The sequence below is a fragment of the Nilaparvata lugens genome, chromosome 1 (assembly GCF_014356525.2).
Source record: "Nilaparvata lugens isolate BPH chromosome 1, ASM1435652v1, whole genome shotgun sequence".
Taxonomy (NCBI): Eukaryota; Metazoa; Arthropoda; class Insecta; order Hemiptera; family Delphacidae; genus Nilaparvata; species Nilaparvata lugens.
Genome location: NC_052504.1, coordinates 98,514,335 through 98,542,089, shown reverse-complemented (window position 1 = coordinate 98,542,089; position 27,755 = coordinate 98,514,335). Strand labels below are relative to the sequence as shown.

Genomic DNA, 27,755 nt, shown 5'->3' with positions numbered 1-27,755 from the left:
CTTGTTTAATAAGATTTATATGAATTTTCAAAGTTGTAAAGTCCTTTTTGAATCATTCTGTGTGTAATTATCAAATATCTGTACTGACAAAACTTAAGAAACCCTTATTTAAGTATTGGCTTAGCCTATACACGTACGGGATAGGAAGTTCATGAATGTCACATCATCACTTCTGAACCACTGGACTGATTAACTTGCAATTTTGCACAAAGATTCTTAATTTACCGAGTATGGTTATAGGCTTATCCTCAGTTCGTCAAGTTTTCAGTTTGACAAGTTCTTAATAAGACCCTTCAGGAGCACGGGTAACCTGCTATAGTGAGGTCCACATTATAATGGCAGTGTACGATTGACAATACTGTTGCTGTCCTTTTCTATCATACAACAAAACAGATAGCACTATCTCTCTCTCGCTTTGCAATGTTGTCTATTTGCCAGAATATTTTATATTTACTTTTGACAGTGACTGTACAAAACTGAACAAACAATTCTCAGCCGCCATTTTTTTCTTCATTCTATCAAAATACTTGAGTACACAAGTCGTATAATTGATTTGAAATGTATTTTTGAAACAATGAAATAATTTTTAAACATTACCGTATGAGAAACACAAATTAAAATACCTGGAATGACATTTTAAAAGTTACTCTGTTGTATATCCATACTTTTTCACTATTAAATTAAACTTGAATTTTAAAAACTTTTGAAGTGAAAATGCACTTACTTTTTGTATAGTGACGATCGTTTCGACCTGTTGTTGGTCATCATCAGACTGTGGGAATTCACTCAGATGACAAGGCTATGTGTGGTAAGGGATGAAGGTGGTCTTTTAAAAAGCTCAAATACAGAATTGCCTTTAAAACAACAAATTCACTGAGGAAACATTTTCAAAATTATCAAACAAACAAACAGAGATTTGAGCAACCAGGCATCTACAAATTAAAATGTAATGATTGTAGTAAACTGTATATCGGACAGACTGGACGTGACTTTCAGACAAGATACAAAGAGCACATCAGAGCCATTAATAAACCACATAGCCACTCAAACTTTGCTGACCATATTATATCCACAAACCACACATACACAGACATCGCCACCAATCTTGAAATCCTCCATATCTCTCAAAAAAGCAGAAAACTCAATGTATTAGAACAATACGAAATCTACAACCACACAAAACAGTTTCCCAACAGTCTCCTAAATGATCAAATAAATTTCTCTTCCCACACACTCTTTGACAAAATAGTCCAAAGTTCAAAAATACCGCCACACTAAATATCCACCAACCCAACCCCCACCACAACCTATTCCACCACCTTCATCCCTTACCACACATAGCCTTGTCATCTGAGTGAATTCCCACAGTCTGATGATGACCAACAACAGGTCGAAACGATCGTCACTATACAAAAAGTAAGTGAATTTTCAAAGTTGTAAAGTCCTTTTTGAATCATTCTGTGTGTAATTATCAAATATCTGTACTGACAAAACTTGACAAAACTTAAGAAACCCTTATTTAAGAATATTGGCTTAAATAAGCGGCTTAAATAAACACGGCTAAAATATATTGACTTAAATAAATATTGGCTTAGCCTATATACGTACGGGATAGGAAATTCATGAATGTCACATCATCACTTCTGAACCACTGGACTGATTAACTTGCAATTTTGCACAAAGATTCTTAATTTACCGATTATGGTTATAGGCTTATCCTCAGTTCGTCAAGTTTTCAGTTTGACAAGTTCTTAATAAGACCCTTCAGGAGCACGGGTAACCTGCTATAGTGAGGTCCACATTATAATGGCAGTGTACGATTGACAATACTGTTGCTGCCCTTTCCTATCATACAACAAAACAGATAGCACTATCTCTCTCTCGCTTTGCAATGTTGTCTATTTGCCAGAATATTTTATATTTACTTTTGACAGTGACTGTACAAAACTGAACAAACAATTCTCAGCCGCCATTTTTTTTCTTCATTCTATCAAAATACTTGAGTACACAAGTCGTATAATTGATTTGAAATGTATTTTTGAAATAATGAAATAATTTTTAAACATTACCGTATGAGAAACACAAATTAAAATACCTGGAATGACATTTTAAAAGTTACTCTGTTGTATATCCATACTTTTTCACTATTAAATTAAACTTGAATTTTAAAAAACTTTTGAAGTGAAAATGCACTTACTTTTTGTATAGTGACGATCGTTTCGACCTGTTGTTGGTCATCATCAGACTGTGGGAATTCACTCAGATGACAAGGCTATGTGTGGTAAGGGATGAAGGTGGTCTTTTAAAAAGCTCAAATACAGAATTGCCTTTAAAACAACAAATTCACTGAGGAAACATTTTCAAAATTATCAAACAAACAAACAGAGATTTGAGCAACCAGGCATCTACAAATTAAAATGTAATGATTGTAGTAAACTGTATATCGGACAGACTGGACGTGACTTTCAGACAAGATACAAAGAGCACATCAGAGCCATTAATAAACCACATAGCCACTCAAACTTTGCTGACCATATTATATCCACAAACCACACATACACAGACATCGCCACCAATCTTGAAATCCTCCATATCTCTCAAAAAAGCAGAAAACTCAATGTATTAGAACAATACGAAATCTACAACCACACAAAACAGTTTCCCAACAGTCTCCTAAATGATCAAATAAATTTCTCTTCCCACACACTCTTTGACAAAATAGTCCAAAGTTCAAAAATACCGCCACACTAAATATCCACCAACCCAACCCCCACCACAACCTATTCCACCACCTTCATCCCTTACCACACATAGCCTTGTCATCTGAGTGAATTCCCACAGTCTGATGATGACCAACAACAGGTCGAAACGATCGTCACTATACAAAAAGTAAGTGCATTTTCACTTCAAAAGTTTTTTAAAATTCAAGTTTAATTTTAAAAGTTGATAACTAACCATCCTAGACTTCATCCATGCTTCAGTTAGCCTACCCGTATAGGTTAGACCCACTCGTACCGGTATTAATAATATTGAGAAGTTATTTCAGAATTAATCCATTGAAATTACTCATTTTCAAATATGATCTCTATTTTTCTATTTTTTTTTTTTAAAGAAATTCGGATAGAATACCTACCAAATAACTCAATTTCTGTTGTTTTGAAATTCAGATTGTTGTATCACAGCTTTTTAAATTAGCTGCCATTTCAGGTTTATATAAAAATAAAAATCTGATCTCAGTTATGAAAGCAAATTTTTGAATCAAATTATGAAAAAATATATTTTCTTGATTAATTTGAAATTAAATTGACTATTTTATCAAGGAAATGATAATTATTATTAGATTAAATTTAATGGGATGAATTTAGTAACAGCTGTGTACACTCAGTGGCAAAATGGAGAGACTTGGCAACGTTTTCCTCCTATCTTTCTCCACTGCCATTATAACGTGAACCTCACTAAAGTCTAGAATATTGATACGTTTAAATTTGTTTGATTTTGATTCAATTGAGCATTTGTTTTTTTCCAGGAGAGGAATTGACAGCAAAGTGTTTCAATAAAATTTATGAACGCATCTGCCGATTGAACCATATCAAAGTGGTTGACAGCAATGGAACTCAGAGACCAGTGTGGGCAAAGTATACGAAAGATTATCTGGTCGGAAACAACGACTGGGGTGACTTTCAAACGCATCGTTGTCTTCTGGGGCTGATATCTGTTGGTAAGTTATGTTGACAATCATCACATCATCATAATTATTATTCTTGGAGAATCGGCAAGCTTGTAGCCCTACCATTTAAATTGAATTCTTCTACTTGTGGGGCCTATCTGTTACGGATGTTGGCAAGCCTAGTCCACTGACATGCGGAAGATTCGAATAGATTGAATTGAATTAAACAATTAATTGTTTCTATTAAGAGCGTGTTAGGGGGAGGGAGGACTGTAGGTCCTCTCTGTCACACATCCCTTTACACTGACTTTATAACATGAATCTTCTTCTTCTTTGTCTCTCCCCAAAAAGGCTTTACATCGTTGGGGTATCTCCATCCTTCTCATCTCCGGAACAGTCTTCCCTCTTCTCCTTCCAATTTCCTCAATGAGTACCTTCTGAACTCATATGAGTACCTCGGTCGTCCTTACATCTCTCCTTCCCTGCACTTTCACGTTCACAAATTGTTTCGCTTTTCTACTGTCATCCATCCGCTGTACATGTCCATACCATCAAGGTGGGCCGATTTCGTCCAAACTAGCATCGGCCGAAAACTACCGAACACGTCCGAACGAACCCCCAACAAAGAAAGCTATAGATGCTCGTCCATTGCAACAGGCACGGCCGTCTCCGGCCGATGAAGTTTTCGATCCGAATTGAATGGGATTTTCCGGCTCTATCCGGCCGAGACAACATCAACCTAACCTCAAAATTGTTTCTCAGTCTTGTCTGTTTTTGTTTTTTGAACTTGTTCTGTTGAATAGAATAGAATAGAATAGAATAGAATTTTATTGGTCATAAAATATTCATATGAATACATGGACTTCGTCAATTTTTTAACACTAAATTAAGTCAAACAAACGCAAAAACACTAAGATCAGTCAGTATCAGAACAATAAAATAACACATGAATCACATAAAACGATTCCAATCTATTCTAAAATAGTCATGTACGGTGTACAAACATTCATCAATTAACACATTGTATCACAGCTTTTTAAATTACCTGCCATTTCAGGTTTGTATAAAAATAAAAATCTGATCTCAGTTATGAAAGCAAATTTTGAATCAAATTATGAAAAATATAATATTTTCTTGATTAATTTGAAATTAAATTGACTATTTTATCAAGGAAATGATAATTATTATCAGATTAAATTTGATGGGATGAATTGAGTAACAGCTGTGCTCACTCAGTGGCAAAATGGAGAGACTTGGCAACGTTTTTCTCCTATCTTTCTCCACTGCCATTATAACGTGAACCTCACTATAGTCTAGAATATTGATACGTTTAAGTTTGTTTGATTTTGATTCAATTGAGCATTTGTTTTTTTCCAGGAGAGGAATTGACAGCAAAGTGTTTCAATAAAATTTATGAACGCATCTGCCGATTGAACCATATCAAAGTGGTTGACAGCAATGGAACTCAGAGACCAGTGTGGGCAAAGTATACGAAAGATTATCTGGTCGGAAACAACGACTGGGGTGACTTTCAAACGCATCGTTGTCTTCTGGGGCTGATATCTGTTGGTAAGTTATGTTGACAATCATCACATCATCATAATTATTATTCTTGGAGAATCGGCAAGCTTGTAGCCCTACCATTTAAATTGAATTCTTCTACTTGTGGGGCCTATCTGTTACGGATGTTGGCAAGCCTAATTTTGTCCACTGACATGCGGAAGAGTCGAATAGATTGAATTGAATTAAACAATTAATTGTTTCTATTAAGAGCGTGTTAGGGGGAGGGAGGACTGTAGGTCCTCTCTGTCACACATCCCTTTACACTGATTTTATAACATGAATCTTCTTCTTCTTTGTCTCTCCCCAATATGCCTTTACATCGTTGGGGTATCTCCATCCTTCTCATCTCCGGAACAGTCTTCCCTCTTCTCCTTCCAATCTCCTCAATGAGTACCTTCTGAACTCATATGAGTACCTCGGTCGTCCTTACATCTCTCCTTCCCTGCACTTTCACGTTCACAAATTGTTTCGCTTTTCTACTGTCATCCATCCGCTGTACATGTCCATACCATCAAGGTGGGCCGATTTCGTCCAAACTAGCATCGGCCGAAAACTACCGAACACGTCCGAACGAACCCCCAACAAAGAAAGCTATAGATGCTCGTCCATTGCAACAGGCACGGCCGTCTCCGGCCGATGAAGTTTTCGATCCGAATTGAATGGGATTTTCCGGCTCTATCCGGCCGAGACAACATCAACCTAACCTCAAAATTGTTTCTCAGTCTTGTCTGTTTTTGTTTTTTGAACTTGTTCTGTTTTATAAAGTTTTAACTATGTTCAATGAAAAGTTGATAAGTTTTATTCAAGAGCATGTTCCATTGTGGGATATGCGAGACAAAATATATCATCATGATGTTCAAAGGAAACTGTAGACAAAGATTACTGAACAAATAGGATCTGAAGGTAAGATTATTGTAATGAATAACTAATCTAGTTGATATTTGTTTATTCAATTTACAGACAAAAGCAACTCGAGTTGAAACATAGTTGTTATTAAAACATAGACCTCACTACGTTCGGTCAGTGATTGTTTTCTGTCTGTAACTCATTATCAATACACAATTTAGGGATGTGATTTTTTAACCTCAAATAGCTCTACGGATCAAAACATAGTGGAGAGGCGAAGATAGAGGAGTCCACCATATACCCTATACCATATCTACTTATGCTATTGTTTCTCTATGCTAATACTGACTCGTCTATTATGCAGATACGGTTCGGCTGGATTCGTATACATTCAAAATCGATCAATATTTGTTTCAGGCAAATGCAAAAACCAGGTGGAACTGAACGAGCTGTGCCGTTTGCACGAGACGCTGAAGGTGAAGTACTCGACAACTCTGTACAACTCACGCTGCATCATCCTCGGAGTGGGCGGAGAGGGGGAAGAGATGCCCACCCCTGCCAACTTCAAGAGCCTGGCTCTGTTCTATGGATCGGACGGTGATTTGGGCGCGCAGTTTGAAGCGCAACTGACTGAGTTCCTCAGCTCACTGTTCTGGGTGCTCGAGTCCAAGAGGCATAAACGGTGTCGGGAGAAGGTAAATGTCTCAGGTTGTTAAGGAAATCAAACCTCACACAGGTCTCACAGCCAGCGCACAAGTCTGACTTGGCTGGCTGTGCCAAAGATTTATTATAATTTACATTTGTCTTATGTATCTTGTATTTTGGCGAAATAAATATTCCATATTCTATATAAAACACTTTATTGGAGTTGTCTTAAAAACAGAAGATATAGTCAATTACTCATACATTTACTTGAATAAAATTAAAATGCAGTCGAACCTCTCTATAACGAACCTCCACTTAACGAAATCCTCTACACAACGAATTTTTACCTGGTCCCATGACGTTTTAGAGTTTTGGCTGCTTATACGAATTTCGGACCTCTCAACAACAACGTTTTCTCTTCACTTCAACATACAAAATGTAGTGTGTATAGGAGGAACCAGACAGTCATTTTGAAGGAATTGTTTAGTTTCAACAGAAAGGTCAATAGACTAAAAATAATGGCAATTCAGGTAGGAAGAAGATAGAGTGGTGGACAGTCAATACAGGTTGAAACACATGAGGGTGGTAGACAGTCAATACACGTTGAAACACATGTCGGAAATTGAATGCAAGTTACTGGAAATGTAGAATTCCAAGAATTCATTCGTAGAGCATGCAGGTAAACGACTGGACTTTCTCATCCTTGCTTCTGTCACACATTTCAATTGTTAGAACTCGCCATTTATGAATGAAGGAACGGGAATGCTGCATTTCCCCATCCTCCCATCATTTGCTTTTGTCATACATTTCAATTTTGTAAAAAGTGTGACATTTCACAAAATGTTACTATCTACGTTTTCGATGTTATGTTTTATGTACCATATTTATTTAATGACTGCCCTAGATATATTATAAGATCCATAAGATCATGCCAGTTTTCTTGACAGAACAACCTCTCGATAACGAATACCTCTCTACAGCGAGGGCTAATCGACTTCGTTATACAGAGGTTCTACTGTAAAATATAAAATCAAGGCATCACCAGCAAAAAGAAAATATTTGCCCTCTTTTGCCCCTTTGCAAAGAAATTGAAACGCTAATTCCTCCAAATTTCTATTTTTCCGAAAAATTGTTTTGTTTTTCAAAGATTGTAACTCAACTCTCAATGAAGATAGAGAGCTCCGAATATTTCATTTTATTCGAAATTTTATCATCTAAAAAAGGCTAGAGTTTGTTGAAGTGCTACATTATTCCAGTGTTGTTGTGTTGTATGGGCACGAGTGATGGACATTAACGAAGGCAATGGAGGGAAAGCTGCAGGCGTTTGAACTGTGGTTGTATCGGCGCATTCTTCGTATTTCATGGACAGAAAGGGTGAGGAATTCTGAGGTATTGGGACGACAGTGGAGGCTGTTTACTGTATTAAGAGCCAGAAGCTTCGATATTTTGGACTTGTGATGCGTAATGACAAGTACAGATTCCTGCAATTGATCATGGAGGGCAAGATTAAAGGAAGACGCAGCCTGGTTGAATCAACATCCCTGTTCCGAGCTGCAGTCAGTAGAATCCAGATTGCATTGATGATCGCCAATCTCCGTCGCGAAGCCGGCGTATAGAAGGAGAAGAAGATGAGTGAGTTTTTTCTATCCAATGGCTTGATTTGGCGAAAATTGCAGAAAACTGGAAAGGGAGCTGAAAAGTTTTGGGGCTTCTGTGATAAAAAGCTCCTGTGATAGAAGGTCAACTTCTTATATTTAAGCTTTTTAATAACTTTGTTGTAGTTTTGACACTGTGTAACTTTGTAAATATTTAAAAAACACTTCAAAACAATCAAATGAGGAATGCATTTCACTTCTGAGAAGGAGCTCCATCAGCCTAATACTTTTAAGCCTCGCTTTTTTATACTCCAAAATCATTTCAGGAAAATTTCAGCTTGTTCGGAACTGAGCTGAATTCGCACAAAAGTGACAGTGAACAGTGAAAATATAATTTTCACGAGCTCTAATTGGACAGTCACTATTCAACTCGGCCGAGTGAGTATGAATAATAACATATATAATGAATAATTATATAATACACATATTCATATTATATGAATAATAACAAAAATAACTTATGGGAATTATATTTTCACTGTCCACTGTCACTTGTGTGCGAATCCAGCTTTAATTCCCCAAACTGCATTTTTTCACTACCACTGTCTTTTAAATAACTTAGTCAACTGATTCACCAATTGAATCCACAGACTATTTATGTGCTACAAAATAAAGACTTGTACACAAAACCCTTGAATTCCTCGTTAATACGCATTAGATAGCTAGTATTCTTGATAATTGTTAATATTGGTAACTGTTACAGTTGTTAATTTCATACTTGTTTGTTTATTTCAGATAGAAAGAGTGTCTTTGCAATATTGACCTAAACCTTAGCATTCCTTGTTCACTTGCAATAGATTGCTATAGTGAGGTCCACGTTATAATGGCAGTGGAGAAAGATAGGAGAAAAACGTTGCCGATCCTCTGTCTTGTCGATTCCTTCTATAGACGGTAGCTGATACAGGTTTATTGATGTAATATTACCGGTTCATTCTCGTTTAAAATACCTAAATCATATTTTATTAGGGAAGAAATTATATTTTTCAACATGAATTTTCATAATTAAGATAAAATATTTTGTCAATAAATTATATTCACACTCTCACTAAAAGAAAATGGACACACTAGAAATACTCACGAATACACGAAACACACTAGAAATTACTATATTCTTCTACACGCAAAAACAATTTATACAACGAAAAATGCAGTGAAATCTATCACAACTGTATACAGTATAATATATATACCCGAAATCATATCGTATAACCTCAAAACTGTCACGCTTTCTACTTCTTGTTTACCGCTTTTTTACTGTTTACTGCCAGACTGCCACCAAATTTGAATTTATTGGTTATGTTCAAGATGGCACTGCTACTGAATCCGTATCACAAATATTCACGATTCATTCCGAGGTTTACCGAATGCTTCACTTGCCTCGGCTAGGTTCGGCTACTCTCGGGTGAACTCGTGCAAAATTGGTTCAGACAGGATTGTGAACCAAATCCGTGCTAGCAAACCGATTCCCCTCCTCCGTTCAACTACCTCACCCAGCCATGTTTTTGGGTTCACATCGGGGAATGAACATTGCTTTCCACCACCACGCGTCTCGTCATCCCATTCGGTGCTGTATCAAGCAAGCCACTCCGGGATCTCAGGCACCGGCAGCAAAACATCAACGTTAAGTTTACGTAGATGAAAAATGTTGTGATGTAATTTAATGAGAATAAAATAAAAATATAATTATTTGAGTTGCAAATTCATCATTGTATAGGAAGTTGATTCAATTCTGGGGGTTCAATGAACCATTGAACACATAGGACGAGCCGCCACTGCTACCACTGTCTTTTAAATAACTTAGTCAACTGATTCACCAATTGAATCCACAGACTATTTATGTGCTACAAAATAAAGACTTGTACACAAAACCCTTGAATTCCTTGTTAATAAGCATTAAATAGCTAGTATTCTTGATAATTGTTAATATTGGTAACTGTTACAGTTGTTAAATTTCATACTTCTTTGTTTATTTCAGATAGAGGTCTTTGCAATTGACCTAAACCTTAGCATTCCTTGTTCACTTGCAATAGATTGCTATAGTGAGGTCCACGTTATAATGGCAGTGGAGAAAGATAGGAGAAAAACGTTGCCGATCCTCTGTCTTGTCGATTCCTTCTATAGACGGTAGCTGATACAGGTTTATTGATGTAATATTACCGGTTCAATCTCGTTTAAAATAATAAATCATATTTTATTAAGAAAGAAATTATATTTTTCAACATGAATTTTCATAATTAAGATAAAATATTTTGTCAATTATCAATTCTAAATTATTAAAAGACGATCTGGCAACAGAGCAGAGCGAGAAAGAGGTAGCGCTTACACCGTGATTCAAAAAGAATACCACAACTTTGAAAATCTGTATTTAATCAAGGAAACATAATAGAAACTTGGGTTCTAAATCAAAATGAAGAGTATTAAATTAAGTTCATCCCCACTAGAAAACAAGTTCACAAATGTTCAATGTGACCCCCTCCAGACACTCGAGTGATATCAATACGATACTCGAACTCGTTCCACACCCTCAGTAGCATATCGGGCGTAACAGTTTGTTAAATGCTGTTATTTCTTGTTTGAGCTCCTCAATGACCGCTAGAGGCGGTCGATACAGCTTATCTTTAACGTACCCTTATAGAAAAAAATCGCAGGGGTGAGGTCAGGGCTTCTTGGAGGCCAGTGATGAAGGGCTCTGTCTCCACTGCAGAGGGTGTGGAACGAGTTCGAGTATCATATTGATATCACTCGAGTGTCTGGAGGGGGTCACATTGAACATTTGTGAGCTTGTTTTCTAGTGGGGAAAAACTTATTTTAATACTCTTCATTTTGATTTATAACCCAAGTTTCTATTATGTTTCCTTGATTAAATACAGATTTTCAAAGTTGTGGTATTCTTTTTGAATCACGGGGTACTATTGCTAATCAAACACTGCCATTATAACGTGGACTTTACTATAGTATTCTCGATTATTGTTTATATTTGTAACCCTTAGAATTGCTCATTCCCTATTTGTTTGTTTATTTTCAGATAGAAAGAGTGTCATTGTTGTTGGCCCCATTTGAGAAGCGGGACTTTGTTGGCCTGGACATGGAGTCCCGCAGCAACAAGAAGCGGTGCGTGGGCCGCATGACCAAGCACCTGGGGGACCTCTGCCTGCAGGCCGGTCTGCCCGCCGAGGCGCTCGGCTACTACCACACGGCTGCCGAGAGTCTGCGTGCCATCAACGACTGGCTCTGGATAGGAGGTAACATCTGTAGCAATGCACCTAGAATACTAGGTGTAAATCATCAAAATTAAATAATATAAAATCACAAAAACATTTTTTTAAATTGGTACCAGCATATTAGAATTTAGAATAAAGAAGCTGAACTCCCAACCTAGCCGTTCACCTTTCAAAACATTGACCTTTTTTGTAATAAAACATCAACATAAATGCAATAAATATAAAATTTATTATATAAACAGAATATTTATCATCAATTTATTATCTGAACATAATTTTTCTACTTTCCTTGCCCTATTACCATAGGTAAGGAAAGTATTACTTTCCGAAAAAAATGAGGTGCCCCAATTTATAAATTTCTATACGTTTCAAGGTCCCCTGAGTCCAAAAAAGTGATTTTTGGGTATTGGTCTGTATGTGTGTGTGTGTGTGTGTGTGTGTGTGTGTGTGTGTGTGTGTGTGGTGTGTGTGTGTGTGTGTGTGTGTGTGTGTGTGTGTGTGTGTGTGAGAGTGTATGTGCGTCTGTGTACACGATATCTCATCTCCCAATTAACGGAATGACTTGAAATTTGGAACTTAAGGTCCTTTCACTATAAGGATCCGACACGAACAATTTCGATCAAATGCAATTCAAGATGGCGGCTAAAATGGCGAAAATGTTTTCAAAAACAGGGTTTTTCGTGATTTTCTCGGAAACGGCTCCAACGATTTTGATCAAATTCATACCCTAAAATAGTCATCGATAAGCTCTATCAACTGCCAAAAGTCCCATATCTGTAAAAATTTCAGGAGCTCCGCCCCATCAATGCAGATAGATTCCCAATTATCAGGCTTCAGATACAATTGAAACAAAAAAATCAAGTGGAGTAGATTGAGCATGAAAATCTCTACAATTAATGTTCAGTAACATTTTCACCTAAAATTGAAAATAAGCTTTAAATTCGAGAAAATGTGATTATTCAATTGCAAATTATTGTTGATTCTATTAAATCATTCACTATGAAGAGATAGCAGACCTCATGTGTGTCTCCAGCCTTATTGCCCTGTCACCAGCTGGCTCAAATATTTGAATAGTAGACTTGAGATGCGCGGGAACACTAGCGTCAGTGATCAATTTTTCATAACGGCAAGGAAAGTTGTGTGAGTGCGCCACACCAGATTTTTTATTAGGTTACTCAGCAATCCTGGTCAGAATATTCTATTTAGTTTTTGTCACCCGATCAGCTGGGTTGAACATTTCACATTTGTGGGGTTACTTTACTGTTGTAGCATATTGAATTCAACAATAAGGCCGGTTTCAGATGAACCACTATCGCATGTGGGATGTGGGACCGACATACCACAGAACAATACGACAAAGGCTGGTTGCAGATGAACCACTATCGCATGTAGGATGTGGGAGCGATTATTCTCCTCCTGTGGTACCACAAACGCAGCGCATATGAAATGCATTGGCAGGCATGGCAGTGGCACTGATACTTCCACATGGCGTTGTGCGCTGTGGTAGCGATTATTTTCCTTGCGATTGTGGTACCACTGGTTTGAGCACCACGCTTCCCCTAGCTTCTGAACCACAATCGTAGTCGCTGTGATTTTGAAAACAGCTGTATGATAAAAATATCTGATAAAACATCCGAGTATGATACAAACATCTGAAAACTGTTGCACTAATGCGAATGTAGTGTGAAAGACTCTTTGCGTTGGTCGTATTGTTCTGTGGTATGTCGGACCCATATCCCACATGCAATAGTGGTTCGTCTGCAACCGGCCTAACGCAGAGAGACTTTCACACTACATTCGAGAAAACGCGCATTGGTGCAACAGTTTTCAGATGGTTTTATCATACTCGGGTGTTTTCAAAGTTACAGCGACTACGATTGTGGTACAGAAGCTGGGGGAAGCGTAGTGCTCAAACCAGTGGTACGACAATCGCAAGGAAAATGATCGCTGCTACAACGCGCAACGCCATGTGGAAGTATCAGTACCACTGCCTTGCCTTTTACTTTTTTATTTGATGAAGTGGCGAAGTTTGGACTGTAATGCCCACTCTACCACTCAACCACAAATCTCACTGTAGTGAGATTCATGTCATTAAGTCAGCACCTGCTAATCAAATACTTCCATTATAACGTGGACCGGTTTCCGAGCTCGGGATTTAGCTAAGTTCTTTAAGACTTTAAACAGCTGGAGTCAGAAAATTGGCTTTCCAAAACAGGGCGTAGTCGCAGTAAATAGTCGCAGCAAAATAATCTTTATTTTCTCATTTCTATAATTGGAACCGTTTTACCTTGAAAGTCTATAAAAATGTTAAATGTTATCACGTACACCCTGAGTAGCTTCAGAGGTGGGTGATTGATACCCAGGTGTTGCTCCTGGATGACTTCGCTCAGTCGTAATGTGGGCGGGGGAAGGAGGCAAGTCGAAGTTCCTCTTCCTTCTTCTTTGATCCTTAGCTGGCGTGAACAGCACCTCCTGGTGCTTCTGACGGCGTGAAGGTCGCTCTCTTCTCTGATGACACCACTTTGATGTAATTTTGTATCGGCCTTACGGCCTCGGTTCCGCTCCAGTGGAGTAGGAAAAGGAAGGACAGAAAGGATAGGGACGGCAGACAACGGTCCGCTGTGCCCTGGGGAGAAGGAAGAATAGGGATGGCAGACAACGGTCCGCTGTGCCCTGGGGAAAAGGAAGAATAGGGACGGCAGACAACGGTCCGCTGTGCCCTGGGGAGAAGGAAGAATAGGGACGGCAGACAACGGTCCGCTGTGCCCTGGGGAGAAGGAAGAATAGGGACGGCAGACAACGGTCCGCTGTGCCCTGGGGAGAAGGAAGAATAGGGACGGCAGACAACGGTCCGCTGTGCCCTGGGGAGAAGGAAGAATAGGGACGGCAGACAACGGTCCGCTGTGCCCTGGGGAGAAGGAAGAATAGGGACGGCAGACAACGGTCCGCTGTGCCCTGGGGAGAAGGAAGAATAGGGACGGCAGACAACGGTCCGCTGTGCCCTGAGGGGATGGAAAGAATAGGGACGGCAGACAACGGTCCGCTGTGCCCTGGGGAGAAGGAAGAATAGGGACGGCAGACAACGGTCCGCTGTGCCCTGGGGAAATGGGAGGACAGGGACGGCAGACAACGGTCCGCTGTGCCCTAGGGAGATGGGAGGACAGGGACGGCAGACAACGGTCCGCTGTGCCCTGGGGGAATGGGAGGTCAGGGACGTACGGCAGCCAAGGGGCCGCTGTACCAGGGCAGGAGGTCGGGGACGTACGGCAGCCAACGGGCCGCTGTACCAGGAGCAGGAAGGTTTGTGAGCGGAATGCTGTGGTCTGGGGCTCGTCCGGCCTTTAAATACTCCCCCAAAGTGGAGGGGATGGAGTTGAGCCGCCGCCAGAGGCGGTGGAAATCGTCTTGATGCGCGGAAGATGGTGCGCCATCGGTACCTCCCTTATCTCCGCGGTCGGCTAGCATTGCTGATAGCCGAGCGTCTTCCAATAATATTATTTATTATTTTCTCGTCACAATTTTACTTTGTGACACCCCACTCCTACTTGGGGGGGGGGGGTGTTCGGAGCCCTCTATGGCACCACCTTAAAAGGCGTGAGCCATCTAGGCATCACCTTAAGAGGTGTACACCTCCCAGGCATCACCTTTAGCGGTGTATGCCACTCTGGCATCACCTTTAGAGGTGTATGCCACTGCCTATAGGCATCATCTATGCCTGATCTATGGGCACATATTTACGCCGTCCATCCGGTAATTGGATTTTTATACGTGGCTTGCCAGCCCGTTTGCGCTTACCAGGAGTCGAGACTCGGTTACAGAACACTGGATCCTTCCTCCTTGAGGGACCTGGTATGGGTTCCTGGGACGGTGGGACTACTTCCTTGATGGTCAAAGACTGTGATGGCTCTTCTACATCCATATCAATGGGGGGTGGTATTAACTTTTCCACATCACTCTCGGAGCTACCACTTGTATTGGTGGCTGGGGCATGAATCGTGGCCTGCCGTTCAGACTCAGTCATCTCATCTCTGTGATTCATCACAATGTTGCTCCAGGATTCTTGCCTTGGAATATATGACATCTCTGCCTTTCTATCAATCAAGGCATTGGGTTCGACTCTGTTCAAACCAAACTGCATGAATATCCTTTTGTCGCGATCCTTGTTGTCCTGAGATTCGGATTGTACAGCTGATATTGTTGGGACTGCTGTTGTCTTAGTCCCCAATAAGAGAGATCGCGACATTATTAGCGGACTTGTAGGATTCAGTTGGGGAGGATCCCACTCTACCTCTCTCGTGAATGTGTGAATATTCACCCTGTTTTCACGCATAAATTCCATGCCTATTAGCAACTCTTGTCCAAGTCCATCCAGTATAGACGCCACTAGTGGAACTGTGATTTGTCCTATAGTGACATTAGTTGTCAGCTTCCCATTTAATGGGGTAGATCGTCCATCAGCTAATATTGCGTGGTGATGAGTTGGTACCTTCCTTATCATCCCTATTTTTTGGAGAACTTCATAAACCTCATTACTCATATAATTAGCTTCAGCGCCACTATCTAGCAATGCCCGACACTTTTTACCTCCGATTGTCACAGTAATGAATAGTCTGTTGTCCCTTGATGACTCTTCAATCACAGGAATCCTGTGTGCCGTTCGCATCACTGCTGTCTTGTTCGGAGTTTTATTCTCCTTCTGCACATCACAGACACATATCAGTGCTCTCTTTCCGCTCCTTTTACATGGTGGAATATCGGGACAGTGTGATCTCCAGTGCCCCGGTCTCTTGTATTGCCCACACATGGGTTCAGACTCACTAAGAGATGGTCTGTTACTAGTAGGGGTTATAACTGTCTCAACCTTGAGCCTTGTAATCTTTTTCGTGTCCTCAATCATGTGAACTCTCGAATTCTGTCTATTCTGTTTCTCCTCTGCTTTTATTTGTTCATACTCCCTCGCGAATTTTTCCAATTCGTTGATACTATGAACATCTGATTGCCGAATATACAATTTGTATCGTGGGAGGAGATTCTTATACACTCTCTGTAATTTATTCTCGTCTGTAAAACCTCCTCGACGCCTCATGAGTGTCAGTACATCTTCGAGAAATTCGTCAAACGATTCACCTTCCTTTTGCTTCCTTGCCTGAATTAGATTCTCGAGGTCCTCCTCATAGGTAAGTGGGTAGTAGCGTGATCTGAAATCTGTCACAAAATTGTCCCATGATTTCCACTGGTCACGACGATTACGCATCCATAGGGTAGCTTTACCAACTAGTAATTCAGGTAGTGCGACTAGTAGTTGGTTGCCAGTGAGCCCATAAGCTTGTTGTAGCTCGTCTAGCCTTTCTAAGAAGCTGGGAGCATCTGATTGGCCATCGAATGACAGTCTCCAGCTTCTTACTTTGTCACATACCGCCCCTGGGTCCATGAGGGGGTTTGTGTGAATGTTGGTTCCAACTTCAGCATGAGTACCTGTTGCTGAGTGACCAGTCTCCCCACTGCTTCTGCTCATTATACCAGGTCTAGGGCTGGGATAACGTACAGTCATCTTCTTATGTTGTTCTACTAACAACTTTCTCAACTCAGCAAGTGTTCCAGATGACACTATGCCCCAATCTTGTAGAAGATTGAATGCCTCATCCTTTTTCAATCTATAGATCCAGGAAACTCTGGGGTCGGCTATCACCTCGGGGTTTATGTCCTCGACCGACTGATCCTCTGTCAGCTCCTGGTGTTGAGCATCTGAATCAGACTCTCCCTGTTCACTCATGATTCTTACTTCGTTGCCTCGTGCCCCACGTTGGGCGCCAATCTATCACGTACACCCTGAGTAGCTTCAGAGGTGGGTGATTGATACCCAGGTGTTGCTCTTGGATGACTTTGCTCAGTCGTAATGTGGGCGGGGGAAGGAGGCAAGTCGAAGTTCCTCTTCCTTCTTCTTTGATCCTTAGCTGGCGTGAACAGCACCTCCTGGTGCTTCTGACGGCGTGAAGGTCGCTCTCTTCTCTGATGACACCACTTTGATGTAATTTTGTATCGGCCTTACGGCCTCGGTTCCGCTCCAGTGGAGTAGGAAAAGGAAGGACAGAAAGGATAGGGACGGCAGACAACGGTCCGCTGTGCCCTGGGGAGAAGGAAGAATAGGGATGGCAGACAACGGTCCTCTGTGCCCTGGGGAAAAGGAAGAATAGGGACGGCAGACAACGGTCCGCTGTGCCCTGGGGAGAAGGAAGAATAGGGACGGCAGACAACGGTCCGCTGTGCCCTGGGGAGAAGGAAGAATAGGGACGGCAGACAACGGTCCGCTGTGCCCTGGGGAGATGGAAGATAGGGACGGCAGACAACGGTCCGCTGTGCCTGGGGAGAAGGAAGAATAGGGACGGCAGACAACGGTCCGCTGTGCCCTGGGGAGAAGGAAGAATAGGGACGGCAGACAACGGTCCGCTGTGCCCTGGGGAGAAGGAAGAATAGGGACGGCAGACAACGGTCCGCTGTGCCCTGAGGGGATGGAAAGAATAGGGACGGCAGACAACGGTCCGCTGTGCCCTGGGGAGAAGGAAGAATAGGGACGGCAGACAACGGTCCGCTGTGCCCTGGGGAAATGGGAGGACAGGGACGGCAGACAACGGTCCGCTGTGCCCTAGGGAGATGGGAGGACAGGGACGGCAGACAACGGTCCGCTGTGCCCTGGGGGAATGGGAGGTCAGGGACGTACGGCAGCCAAGGGGCCGCTGTACCAGGGCAGGAGGTCGGGGACGTACGGCAGCCAACGGGCCGCTGTACCAGGAGCAGGAAGGTTGTGAGCGGAATGCTGTGGTCTGGGGCTCGTCCGGCCTTTAAATACTCCCCCAAAGTGGAGGGGATGGAGTTGAGCCGCCGCCAGAGGCGGTGGAAATCGTCTTGATGCGCGGAAGATGGTGCGCCATCGGTACCTCCCTTATCTCCGCGGTCGGCTAGCATTGCTGATAGCCGAGCGTCTTCCAATAATATTATTTATTATTTTCTCGTCACAATTTTACTTTGTGACAATGTATTATTCTGACAAGGGATTTTAATGTAAATATTTTAGACACTACTAAAGCTGAAATTCTGGACTTCTTGAACCTTCTTAGATCTCTGTTCTGTACCAATAAATTGCCTACTACAGGCAAGGCCTGTTTGGACAATATTGCTACAAATTTGCCACCAGAGTTTTGTAAAACTAGTTTATTAGAAGAGGGTATTTTGTGTGACCATTCAGGAATGTGGCTGGATCTATCCATTGTAAAAGCTAAATCAAAAATAGTTAGTGAGGTTGTAACAAAAAGACTGATCAATGATGATAGATTGAGTAATTTGCAGAGCTGTCTTAGTGAAGTTGTCTGGTTGCCTTTATATTGTACTTATAAAGTAAATTCTGCATTTGAGAAATTTATGAATATAGTAATAAATCATTTTAATCTATGTTGTCCGGTGATAAGTTATAGTAAACGGCCTCAAAATAAACACAAAAATAAATGGTTTAACCAAAGAATTGCAAATATGAGAGTTGAATTATTAACACTATATAATAAATGGAAATTAAGCAATAATATTAATGATAAGCTGAGATATGTAACATTCAAAAAAGAGTATGAGAAAACTATTGCTGATTACAAAATTAAAGCTAATGATAAATTAATAATTCAACAAATAAATGCAAAACAGCTTGGAATATTATAAAATCAGAGGCAGAAAAAAGTCAGACCAGGCAAGACCAGTATCAGCCGATACTCTGAACCATTATTTTACAAACGTATCTGTAACCGTAAATAATATAAACATGTCCTCCAAGGATCCAGTAGAGTTATTGAATAAGTTTACCTTACCAGCTGGTCTAGAGCATGGTTTTAAATGGAAGAAGGTGGAGCCTAGAACTGACTTAGAAATGAAACATTCCTAAATAATTCAAAAAAGCTGAAACTTTACACCATTTTCTCTTCATTTTATTTTGTGTTCAATTTTATAGTTTTTCGAAATTTAATTTAAACGTGGACTATGACTAAGCCCGGTTTCGGAAAGCCTATTTTCTGACTACAGCTGTTTAAAGTCTAGAACTTAGCTGAATCCCGAGCTCGGGAACCGTCCCTAAATAATAATTGTTAAATCTAGTCATTTGAATGTAAAGTATTTATTGACTGTCTGTGATTCTCTAACTAATGTTTTTAATGTTGACTGTTGTAATACTATATTCCACAATAAAATGATTTGATTTTGGGTTTTAGGTGCTTCAGAAGGTCTATGCGCTGCATCAGCCATCCTATTGTACCCGAATATGTGCAGAAATTACCCAGTGCATCGCAACTCGTCTCTTCCCGAAGGATCTCAAACAAATCCAAGGTCAGCATCTTCCTAACGGTGGCCACTAACCACAGGCCAAGTGTGTTGAACATGTGTGTACACTCATGTAGTCATCTCAGTGAAAAGCTGTGAACAAAATTTGTTGAGTTTAGGTTTTTGTATTCTCAGTTTATTTTTCTTCCGCTGCTCTATTTGAGGTTAAGGTATAATTTTAATTATTAGCTCACATTAGTTTGGGTGGCTCGTTGGAGTAAGTGATGAAGCGTTGGTCTAATAATCAAGAGAACCCGAGTTCGAATCTCGACCGGGGCAAAAGTTTTCGACTACAGCACAATCACATAGATACGGCCAACCCGTCTTTCGGAGGAGAAGATAAGCTGTCGGTCTACCTAAAAAGTAGTTGTCATCTCTCATCATCATCTCTTTTACCCACGCACAAGCCTATGAGCTTATGTGGGCACCACCATCAGTATTATTATTTGTATTATTAGTAGTAATTTTCCAGTGGCTTATTTAATGTTAGGGCACCGAGACTTAACTTACACCATAGAGAAACAATAGCGTAAGTAGATATCCCATGGAATAGGGAATTTATGTCGCAGCTTTTACTGTTATCTCAAGCCGATTACTGTCGATTATTGTAAATTTTTACTGTTTTGTTGGGGTGATAGTGTATGAACGACACAATTTGAGAGACTACCAGCGTCACACAGCTGCATAGGAAAGAACTAAGTGAACTATCGGCTTGGGATAACAGTAAAAGTTGCGACATAAACGCCCTATACCATGGGATATCTACTTAAGCTATCATTTCTCTATGCTTACACTAACACACACTCACACACTTAACACAAACTTAGCACCGAAAACTTGAGGGCACCGAGCTTCGCACGTCATTTATTTATTGATAAACAGAACACAATTCTTCAAAATTGGGAAAGGACTAACAGGCACAGCCCGAAACTATTCTTCCCGAAATTTTGATTTATACACTATAGATCGTTCAAAAAGTAGGTTATGCTCCATACACTTGAATTCAGGTCCAATTTTCAGTCCAAACATTTGAAAAAAGAAAAGTTCTAATTTAGATTGTTAACAAACCAAATTGAATAACAAAAAAACACTCACTAATCACTTTAAACTGTAAAATAATGATTAACTTTGAAAATTATGATTTACACCATGTCATGTCAACAAATCAGATTATTTTGATCAAGTCGATTAAAATTCCTAGATAATTTTTCTCGTGAAATAAGCTGATTGATTGCAAATAGTTTAACAGCTGAACATAATTCTGTCTCTCTTCCACACAGGCACTCGCATCTTACGTTATCAACAGACGACGATATTATCATATGTTTTTCGAAGGATGAATAATTATTATCCTTTTAATGTCCTTCAGCGAGTTTTCTCAGGGATGAGACCTAGTGCAATCGAATTTTTATATCATAAACATACTATGTTCCAAATTTCGTGAAAATTGTTAAAGCCGTTTTCAAGATCCGTTGGACATAAATAACCAGATATAAAAATATATACAGAAATTGCTCGCTTAATATAATAAGATTGATTGTTTATTTCATGTTAGAAGCCGCTGTCAACAGCTGTTTCTTGTTGGAAGCCTCTTGCTGATGACACAGCATGCATGACGAGCATGTGTGTACACACATCTTCAACACACTTGTCCTGCCGTTAGTGGCCGTCCTAATCAATCCTACTCAAATGTATTTTTGGTGTTTCACAATCGGTTATTTATATTATTTGAAGTTTGATAGTGGAAAATATGCCAAGTTTCAATTCTATCCAATGAAAATATTTCATTGAACGTGCCTAGCGACTTGCTACTTTCATATACATGAGTCGTTGCCCTTTTGTGGGTTTGTATGCATGTTTGACGACAACTCTCAAATGTTGTCATCAATCGACTTTATATTTTCAACACATATTCTTTGAACCGTTATGCAGATCGAGATTGACTCATTCCTTCGACCTTTTCTAGGATGTAAGAGGATAACATTGAAAGTGCATGAGAAAAAAAAAGTAGTAGCTACACAATTTTCATTGAAAATCAGAAATCATCTGTCAGCTGAATTATTAAATGGCTGCAATGATGCCTTAGACCAGATATAGAATAGACACGCTGGAAAGTCAAACCTCTGAAGCCCACATGTATGACGTCATACTGGGGCATTCCACGTTATAATGGCAGTGAAGAAAGATGAAAAAAACGTTGCAGAGTCTCTAAAATTGTCTCCACTTTGCCACTGAGTGTACACAGCTGTTACTGAATCCATCCCATTAAATTTGATCTGATATTAGTCTCCATTTCCTTGATAAGATAATCAATTTCATGTAATATTAATTGAATTCATCAATGATATATCTTTTTTCTTAATTTGATTCAAAACTTTGCTTTGGGATCAGATTTTTATGCTCATACAAATCTGAAATGGCGGCTAATTTAAAAAGCTGTGATACATCAATTTTAACTTCAAAACAACAGAAATAAAGTTGCTTCGTGGGTATTATATTTCGAATTCTATGGAAAATAATAGCAAAATAGAAATCTTATTTATAATAGAATAATTTGAATGAAAGTAATTTTGATATAACCTTTCAATAGTATCTATACAAAACAAACTACAATGTAAACAAACTACAGAAAAGTTTTCTATCCGATGCTGATGTCACGATGGGGTGATATGGCATTAGAGATGCTGGCTTCATCGACTGTCAGTGTGAATATACAATGGGCCGTGTCTATTCTATATCTGGTCTAAGAATGATGCCAGGAACTCCTAAATGAATGGTATTTAGGAGGTCCTGATATGATGCTTGCGACTCAATGCCACTTGAATTATTGCTCTTGACTTCATAACTTTACACTGCTTTCAAAAGAACAACTAACAGAATATAAGCGGCATTTTGATCGAGCTCTCTTCACTCGATTGAGTGGTATTGCTAACATCATGTTATTCTTCTGAAACTATTCCACACCTCTGACATGATAAATAAATAATAAAATATTTGTATATCTTTTATTGGTGGGGAGTCAATGACGGAAGTTCCACCTCGCCTGAGTAAATCATTTAAGCCGTAAATGAGGCCCTGAAATTGATAAGTTGCGACCTGAAAACTCTGGCACCAGACCTGAGCCAGCCAGGTCACTCGTTATTATTATTTAGCCGTCAATGGGCATCATGACTGATATAATAAGCAGGGACTGACAGTTCAACCTGCCTTTCCGATAACACGGGAGTGAACATGGTCTTTCTAGTTCAAATTAGTTAGTTATTTTAATTGACCGAGCGAAGTGAGGTCTAAGATTCAAGTCGACGGTTTGGCATTTCTCTTAATGTTTAAATGTTTATATGTTGCGCGTTTACAGCGAAACGCGGTAATAGTTTTTCATGAGATTTTTCATGATATCCTTTTTAAATTGCGCGTCGACGTATATTCAAGGCTTTTTCAAATTTTGCATTTCAAGGATAATATAAAAGGAAAAAGGAGCCTCCTTCATACGCCAATATTAGAGTAAAAATCAGACTATAGAATTATTCATCATAAATCAGCTGTCTAGTGGACTATAATATTACCCGTTCAAAAACATCGAACATCTTGAAAATTTATCTTTCCATCAACGTTAGTAGACAGTTGACTATAATACTACCCGTTCAAAAACATCGAACATCTTGAAAATTGTATCTTTTCATCAACTTTGTAGACAGTTGCAGCCAGACCTGATAACAGCGCTCACACTCACATTCCGGGACGACACGTCACGGTACGATAGGACAGAAAGCTCAATGTTTATTTAGGATTTTTTCTAGACATTTTAAATTGATAAATTATTTATTAATTTTTGAGAAAACATAACAGGCCAATGTAAATTACTGAGCGCGAGGTCTACTGTTCACAGAACTACTTGTTTTAATGGTGATAGGAATATGATTACATTGGCTGCATAATTGTGAAAATGCACGGGTGGTCATGCATGACCAAGAACGCAGATGAGATACAAAATCTGGGAAGAGCAATAGGAACACTCACACTGAACGCTTGCACTTGCTGGTTGCGTTCAGTGTGAGCAGCTACAGACAAGTCACAACGTGTTTCAATGGCACTTTCTAGATTTTATTTCTCGGCTCATACATGATCACATACGAGCATTCAATGTGATCATATCCTGAAAGTTAGATTGCATAGAAAAAGCTACACAAACTATGATGCATAAACTGATTTTTTTTTCTCTAAATTAAACTATCTATAAAAGTAATTGAAGCATTAAATGGAAGGTGTTAAGTAACAGAATCAAACTTCTGAAATACAAGCGTTCAACGTTTTTTTCATTTGAGCTTTTTTCTATTATCAGATTTATTTGGTTTTTGGATTAGTAATCAAAAGATATTTCAAATGAATTGTATATAGCACCTTCCATTTAAGAAAAGTTCCTGTACTTTTTTAACTAATAAATGGAAGAATAGCAGGATATGGAAAGGAGAACAAAACGCCATAAAATATATTAGTTTCAGTATTATCTTATATTATTATTCAGTTTATGTAATTATTCTGTTACAACATAAGGAATTGATTGGTGCATTGGTTCTCCATGAGCACCAAAAATGGATGAAGGTGTTAAGCGACATTGAAAACCACGCACACTAGTGGAAGAAATTGCCAATAAAACACCTTCATCAATTCAATATTGCTTTTCCTGTGTGAATAATGGGTTCAAATGGAAGAGTATATGAAATACTATCACTTAACACCTTCCATGAAGAAAAGTAGATTTTGAAAAAACTGTTACACCTTCTTCCACTCAGCGCTTCAATTCATGTTATGGGAAACTAAAAATAGTTTGCTATGATATGAATAAGAACTATATTCGTGAGTTGTGATCGTATTCAAATGATTATTAATTTGTAGGTCCAGCATATCGGATCCATTAGAGGTTAGTCTTCCAGCTCCTGAAGTTCTTCATAAACCGGATAAAATTCTATCTCCGGATGACATCCTGAAGAGTTACAGGGAAGCCATCATACATTATAGTAAGGTAATGCTGATATATGCATTCATTAATAATTTTAAATAATATTAATCTTATAGAATTTGTTGTTGGTTATCTATCTTGTTTTCACTAATATTATTATTATTATTATTATTATTATATTATTATTATTATTATTATTATTATTAAATTATATTTTGATAACTTTAAAGTGAAAAACACTTTTGGTGTGGTGACGACCGTTTCGTGCTGTTGTTGCACATTATCAAGCCAAACAGAAACTCATATACACTTCTAGAATTGTATCTCTATAATTCGTTTCAAATATATGTATTCTATAACATATTATCATAGAGAAACAATAGCATAAGTAGATATCCCAAGGTATAGGGCGTTTATGTCACAACTTTTACTGTTATCTCAAGCTGATAGTTCATGTAATTCTTTCCCGTGAAGCTGTGTGACACTGGTAGTCTCTCGGCCGTTCATACACTCTCACCCCAACAAAACAGTAAAATTCGACAATAATCAACAGTAATCGGCTTGAGACAACAGTAACCATGGGATATCTACTTACGCTATAATTGTTCCTGTATGATTTATTATGTATTACGTTTATTTGAATACTCGAAATAACATCTACAGTAGTGGACTGATGAGAAGATCTATTTAGATATTATTATTTCAAACAATAATGAACAGTTAATATCACGTCAGATATAGCGTTATCAGCTATCTTCAATAGAAGGCAGTGGCAAGGCAGAGAATCGGCAACGCTCAGTGACATAATAATGTGGAACTCACCATAGTCTGTCTCGGCTTGTTTTCAGCGCACGAAGATAAGATACAGTTTTATAATCATAAAATATTGTCTTATGTGCATAAAACAAATAGGTTTGAATATTATATACTTTATATCCTAGGAGGAATGTACTGGTATTCTCAAACATGTTTATATAAAAGCGAAATAGCACTCACTCACTGACTGACTGACTCACTTACTCACTCGCAGAACTAAAAATCTACCGGACCAAAAACGTTCTAATTTGGTAGGTATGTTCAGTTGGCCCTTTAGAGGCGCACTAAGAACGGATTTGGAAAAATTTCCAAAGATACGCCCAAAATCTGTGTTTTTCCAAGGTTTTTTTGCGTTTGCTCAGCTTTATCGAGAACAAATGAACAGAAAATATTCAAATTTACTACAGAAGCTCAGCTGGGGTGTAATAATGTTGTGTTAGAAGGAATTTGAAATAACGCCAAAGATACGCCCAAAATTAGCGGTTTTTTGCGTTTTTCAGTTCTTTCATCAAGTAATAGACAGAAAATGTTCAACTTTGGTACAGAGGTTCAGCTAGGGTTTAAACATTTTGTGATTAGGTGACTTAAATATTTCATCAAAGATACGCCCAAAATCAGCGTTTTTCTCAGCTTCTCAGCTTTTCTGCGTTTTCTCAGTACTTTGACTTTCTTATGGAATGAAGCGTGCTCAAATGAAAAATGCAGGCGAGCGAAGCGAGCTCGCTGATCTCATTTTTGGACGATCCAGTCGGGGATCCAGGGGACGAAGCCCCCTGGCTAGACGGATATGGCGAGCGAAGCGAGCCTGACGGCTAGTAAATAATAATTGTACGTTGAGCTCATTCACTTCCTTAGTCCTGTAACCCATTACCCATGCCAATGTTAATATCACTGTAATTGACACAAACTCCTTTTGTCACAATTGACACAATTTCCTTCACACAAACGTCGATTCAGATTTGTTTCAAATATCTAATACAGTAAATTATTTTTAATCCCTTGAACAATTAATAATTTGCTGTTATGTTGTAATTGCAGTACCAGAATGCTGGAGTGATTGAAACCGAGGCGTGTTACAAGGCCGCTCGCATAGCAATCGAGCAAAACTCAATAGTTCAGGCCGCTTCGTTTCTGCAGAATGTTGTTTTCATAAATCTCACTTTGAGTGAGGAAGAGAAGGTTGGTTTTTGTTTCAAGCTTTCTCTAGAACTTATCTCTCAATGCTATGATAATCAAGTAAAACTTATGCAACTAAACAATCTTATAGTAGTTTTTCGTGAATTTATTTTCCATTTGATATCTTTTACTGCTGTGACTTGGTCTAGAATAATGTTATATTTAGAATAGAATACAATATTCATTTTATTCAACAATAATACAGACTCATCTATACAGTTGACCAAAGTCATGTTGGTACGATCTACATTTTGTACGATTACAAATGTATGATTACATTTTAGCAATTTACAGTCAGCACTATAAGAATTCACTTTCAAAACTTGACATTTAATTATTAATCTAAAAAAACTTACATAACGTGTCATTAAAAAAATATCAATAGTATACTTATCTTATCAACTTAGAACCGGTGTAGATCTGATTTAAATGTAGCCGTATTATGATTCAGATGAGTTGGCAATCTATTCAATAATTTGACACCAATACAGAGTGTTTCAGAAGTAGTGTCGAACATTTCAGGGTATTGTTCCTGGATGATAGGAGACAACAAAAATGTCGTATTTGAAGTGTCCAAAACTCAGCAGTTATCCTTATAGCTGCCATTTTGTTTTTCACTTTAGAATTTTTATTTCAAGATCTGAAATTTGGCATGAATATTCTCTATGCTATAAATACTCAACTTTAAAAAATGAAATAACATTTTCAAAATGGCGGCCATTTAAAATGTTTGAAGGCAAATTTTACGAAAACCGTTCACTTTACAGAAAATTCACAAGAGACAAAAAAGATAGAAAGATTTACGAAGATTTCAGGGTTCACCTTATTTATCAAAATTGGTCAAAGAATAACAG

At 38.9% G+C, this 27,755-nt stretch overlaps 1 protein-coding gene across 6 annotated transcripts in view; it reads left to right on the top strand.

Moving 5' to 3' along the window:
* The window catches only part of LOC111047118 (protein brunelleschi), a 91,198-nt gene that overhangs the window by 9,797 nt on the left and 53,646 nt on the right, over window positions 1-27,755 (top strand). For 4 of the 6 annotated variants that reach the window (XM_039419749.1, XM_039419753.1, XM_039419751.1 and 1 more), the window contains exons 4-9: window positions 3,527-3,718; window positions 6,494-6,771; window positions 11,402-11,618; window positions 19,844-19,958; window positions 24,846-24,972; window positions 26,764-26,904. In XM_039419749.1, coding sequence (XP_039275683.1) covers window positions 3,527-3,718; window positions 6,494-6,771; window positions 11,402-11,618; window positions 19,844-19,958; window positions 24,846-24,972; window positions 26,764-26,904 — 1,070 coding nt within the window. Of the gene's footprint in view, window positions 1-3,526; window positions 3,719-5,049; window positions 5,237-6,493; window positions 6,772-11,401; window positions 11,619-19,843; window positions 19,959-24,845; window positions 24,973-26,763; window positions 26,905-27,755 lie in introns of those variants that run through there. The other 2 variants (XM_039419754.1, XM_039419755.1) reach the window with 1 other exon arrangement.